Source organism: Haplochromis burtoni, unplaced genomic scaffold (genome assembly GCF_018398535.1).
Source record: "Haplochromis burtoni strain Fernald_Lab_line unplaced genomic scaffold, NCSU_Asbu1 Contig_170, whole genome shotgun sequence".
In the NCBI taxonomy this organism is placed as follows: Eukaryota; Metazoa; Chordata; class Actinopteri; order Cichliformes; family Cichlidae; genus Haplochromis; species Haplochromis burtoni.
In genome coordinates, this window is record NW_024582531.1 from 525,229 (window position 1) to 530,060 (window position 4,832).

The window sequence follows — 4,832 nt, forward strand, 5'->3', positions numbered from 1 at the left end:
GTGCAAATTACTGACCTCTGTCATCATTTTAGGTGGGGGAACTTGCACAATCGGTGGCTGACTAAATACTTTTTTGCCCCACTGTATATATCTATAGAGAGAGAGACAAGGTTTGTGGACCATTGATTTGTAGAAGATTGTGGGCTACTATCTTTCTAATTTACTCTGGATTAAACTAATGTATAGTTAACATAATTGATTGATACCACACTGCTATCTAGTTAAAACCAAATGCACAACCAGCTTACCACACAATGACTTCTAAGTGGGAACATTTCATTTTTCTCTTACACAAAGGTCCAGATCCGTCCCTGGAACCTGAGCGACAGTGACTTTGTCATGGATGGCTCCCAGCCTCTGGATCCCCGCAAGACCATCTTTGTTGGGGGGGTGCCACGGCCCCTGCGTGCAGGTAAGTCAGAAATATGAATGAGAGGACATCTTTTTTTTTTTTTTTTCCCCCAGAAAGCTCCCAGAGCCTCTAAATTGCCTTCATAACATTGGCTGGCATGGAGCTCAGAGGCTGGAGGCTATAATGAAAGTTCTTCCTGTGAGAAAACAATCCTCTACTTGGGTTTCCAGGACGGAGGCCAAGTGGTCATCACGTTAAGAATTCATGGTGTAATGGAAGGCTCAGTCTTTCTTTTCTTGGGCTAAACATTGCTGGCTTGTCTGCAATGTGACCCCCTGCTAATTACACCAGCAGTTTGAGTTGAGACTGCTGCTCTGATGCGTAGTGTAGCAGGGCAGATTTTTATGTTGGACACTTCTTTCGCTTTTTCAAGCGTAACTGAAGGCTTTCAATTTGAAGAACAAACTAAACTCAGAACTTGCAAACTCACAGAAACTCCCGAGAGGAGTTTGCGGCACTAATCATCTCTCTCCCCGCCCCCACCTCTCTTCCCTTCCTTTCTCCGCAGTGGAGCTGGCTATGATCATGGACAGGCTGTACGGAGGTGTTTGCTATGCTGGCATCGACACGGACCCAGAGCTCAAATACCCAAAGGGAGCCGGCCGCGTGGCCTTCTCCAATCAGCAGAGCTACATCGCTGCCATCAGCGCTCGCTTCGTTCAGCTGCAGCACAATGACATCGACAAAAGGGTGAGTGAGTTCGTGAGCTTCGTTCACAGCGATCCCTCTTCTGAAAGAGAGCAGCGTCTCGACCACAAGTGAGGTTTTCACAGTCATTCCTATGGCGAGCTGTGGAGCTGAACTCTGCTTGAGTCCTCCATGTATCAGAGCTTTCATTATAGCAGGGATTTCAGCCAGCTACCCAACATAGCCTACAATAACGAAAGGCCATGCCTGGATGTGTAATGACTATGGCCTTTGGCTGAGTCCCGACACATAGGGATGGTTTAATTATAGTAGTTCCCTATACATGTATATTCACTGGAGCTGTGCTGCTGGGTGGTTATTTTAGGCACGCCGGCCAATTGCAGCGGGACAGATCGTGACCGAGGGAGACTGGTTGTCAGCCAGGAAGCTGAGCCTCTGCAGGGCGGGGCTGTCCAACCCACCTCAGCTATCACCATCTATCTTCAGTCGGGGGTTTATGGTGTCTTTATTATGACTTGGACTGTTTGCCGAAAACACCACTTTACAGCATCAAAAACATTCACACAACAAAATATTTATTTTCATGTCTTTGAACCAGATACCTAGCAAAATTTCTTCCTTTTATGCGGTAAATAGATGTCCATCTTACATTTGCTTTGTTGTTTTAGGCATTAGGCTGCAACAAAAGGATTCAAGTTGAAAGAATTAAGAGTTTTGAAAGGATTTATATTCACTGCAGACCACAAACAGTGGAGCGCATTCTTGAAATTCATGTTCAGTTGTGGTGAGAAACTAGGATGCCAGCTGGTGCCATTTTCTCTTCGTCCTTCTTCTCGCCTTCATTGTCTGTGACTCACTTAACTGTAAATGGCTCTTGATGATAGCACATGTGAGCTAATTACCTCTGGTCAGCTCTGTGTCCACAGAGATGAAATTGGTGTTTAATGGCCTGGCAGCTTGGCCGTTTCTTTCTGGCTTTCTTGTTTTTTTGTCTTCCGTGAGCTCGTTGCTCTCAGCAGTGGATATTCCACTGTAGCTGCTGCAGAGTTTGGCTAAGCACGGTCTCCCACTGCTGAAGGATTTGATAACCTTTCATTTTGTGGCCACACTATAACAAGGTTAACATCCACCTCTGCCTGCTTGTATGCTGAGGCGTCTCCATGGTGACTGAGCTCTCATTTCTTGTCTCCTGGCTTCGTGGTCAAACTCATTATATTGGTGGATGGGTGGATACCTGTCCTGTTTTATTTTAGAAATTGTCAAACAGATCACAATGAACGGGGGTTCTGGACTATGACTTAAATGGGCAACACATCTGGAGAAAACCAGCTGTTATTCTAGCACAGTTACTGTGCAAATCACATATATACACAACAACAACAAAAAACTGGAGGAAATGGAAAAAAAACCTGCAGCTCGCATACTTTATTTTTAATGGCCAGTAGAGGGCGCCTTCTTTGGTTGCAAAAAGACCTGATAGTATGGCAGTCTATGCTAAAAGGCCCTTGAATCTTTGCTCTGTTACCTTGGTAAACATTTTCCTGACTTTATGGGCTCAATCACTACTTTTACTGAATCACTGAATAAAACACGACATTAATTAACTGATCCACCTTTCATTAGTCTCATGTGGTTTCATGTTTCATGAACCAGTGGGAGATGCCATGATGGATACACCCATCTTTTATACTGGGAATCGATGCAGACTGTTTAATGGCAATGGTAGATCTGTACCAATTGTTTGACCCCACACCTGTGGAAAGGATCGTGGATGTAGCCTGGAGTTATTTATTGATTGCTTAAAATCCATCAGTGACTCATAGCAGCCCTATTTTTTTGATTATCATGCAATGACACCCAGAGGACATGGTAGTTTCACTGAACCAGGCTTCCGTTTCTCATTTCTCGTTGACGGGGAGGCAGCTGCAGCTGATCTGTTTTATCAGGTTTTCTTGATTTGTCTGTCATTTCATATCTAAAAATATCTGTTCTCATTCACAGTGAACACGATTGCATTAGCTGGTTTCTTTTTCTTTAAAACATTGTTGAGGCTGACAGATTATGGCAGCAGTCGCCGTGAATACAGTATTACTGAGCCCTTTGTTTCAAAGACTGTTTACTTGAACAGGAAGTGAATTTTTTATGAATCTGAGCGTACGCCACTTCAATCTGTGTTTTTTGGATATGATAACCTAAAATGCGGTTTTGTTTTTTTGGGTTTTTTTTTGCCAGGTGGAGGTCAAGCCGTACGTCTTGGACGACCAGATGTGCGACGAGTGCCAGGGGGCACGCTGTGGGGGCAAGTTCGCCCCCTTCTTCTGTGCCAACGTCACCTGCCTGCAGTACTACTGCGAGTACTGCTGGGCCAGCATCCACTCACGGGCCGGCCGAGAGTTTCACAAGCCACTGGTGAAGGAAGGGGGCGACCGCCCTCGACACGTGTCCTTCCGCTGGAGCTGAGGGAGTTGGTTGAGTCCAAGAGCCAGCCCTGCCTAACCCCCCGCCCCTCCTCCCCAGTGAACCCACGCCAACCTGCCCCCAAAAATCCTCCTGCAGCCCGGGACAGCGCTGGAACCCTCCTCCCCAAAGCCCCATCCATCCACCCTGCATCCCACAAACACCTCATGATTAAAAAAAAGGCAGAAGTGATGCCATCAAAGACATGGGACTTTCTTCACAGCACACAGCTCTGAACTCATCGTCTAGTGTTCCCCCCGACGATGAAGCTTTGTGGGGGAATTGAAATGCGAAAGTCCATGAGCTTAGAATTTGCACTTTGGCACAAAATCTTACTAAACACACACACAAACACACACGCACACAGGATGGTATGTTAGGCCCCTGGCTACTTTTAGTTCCCTGTTCTGTTGACTAGGTGGTGTGGTACGTCCTGTTGGACCTCCCTCCCCTTTACTAAGACAGAGGTGGAACCATGCAAATATTTAAAATATACATATATAAATATATATAAATATATATATTTTGTTTTGTACCTATCTATACATCTATAGATAATTTAAATTTTACGTAAAAGGAGCATGCACTTATTTTCAAAACCTGTAGTTATATTGCCCCTGATTTAAGAAGAAAAAAGAACTACCAAAGGCAAATGAAATTAATGCATACTGAGGAGCAAAATAGGTGGCATAATATGTAGCAAGATTCAACAGCTATCCAGTAGTGTGGAGTTAAAAAGAAAAAAAAATAACACGGCTATATTCGCTCTCCATTTTGACTCTGAAAATATTAATACCTCATATGCGCAATCAGATCAGTTTGCTTTCTAGGTCTTTATTTTTGATAATAACATTATTTTTTAGTGTTATGTAAATGTAATGCTGCAATAGCTTTGCTGCTAAATCCATGGTATAAACAGATACCATAACTTTATTCAGGCTAGGGTGTAAAATAACAGCAGATGTAGAGAGAAGCACCTGGTGGGTTTTTTTACGTTTTCTTGTTTTTCCCTCCTAAATTAAATGAGAGCTGTGGCAGGGGGAGGGGGCGCCCCCAGGCAGAGACGGCTAACTTTTGTGTGTGTGTGTGTGTGTGCGTGTGTGTGTGTGTGTGCGTGTGTGTGCGTGTGTGCGTGTGTGTGTGCGTGTGTGTGTGTGCGTGTGTGTGTGTGCGTGTGTGTGCGTGCGTGTGTGTGTGTGCGTGTGTGTGTGTGCGTGGTGTCCTCAGAGAATACTTTAGAGCCCAAATCCACCTGACTAACGGTCACAGACAGCCTGCTCGATGCTGTGTCAGGACGATCAGCTGCAGCTGTTCA

General features: G+C 44.9%; 1 protein-coding gene across 8 annotated transcripts in view; it reads left to right on the forward strand.

Moving 5' to 3' along the window:
- Positions 1-4,650, forward strand: part of cpeb3 (cytoplasmic polyadenylation element binding protein 3) — a 39,765-nt gene extending 35,115 nt beyond the window's left edge. For all 8 annotated transcript variants that reach the window (XM_005933606.3, XM_005933608.2, XM_042225371.1 and 5 more), the window contains 3 exons: positions 298-412; positions 921-1,102; positions 3,293-4,650. In XM_005933606.3, the coding sequence (XP_005933668.1) occupies positions 298-412; positions 921-1,102; positions 3,293-3,520 (525 nt within the window). In that variant the 3' untranslated portion in view covers positions 3,521-4,650. The remainder of the gene's footprint in view (positions 1-297; positions 413-920; positions 1,103-3,292) is intronic.
- Positions 4,651-4,832: the final 182 nt, after the last annotated feature.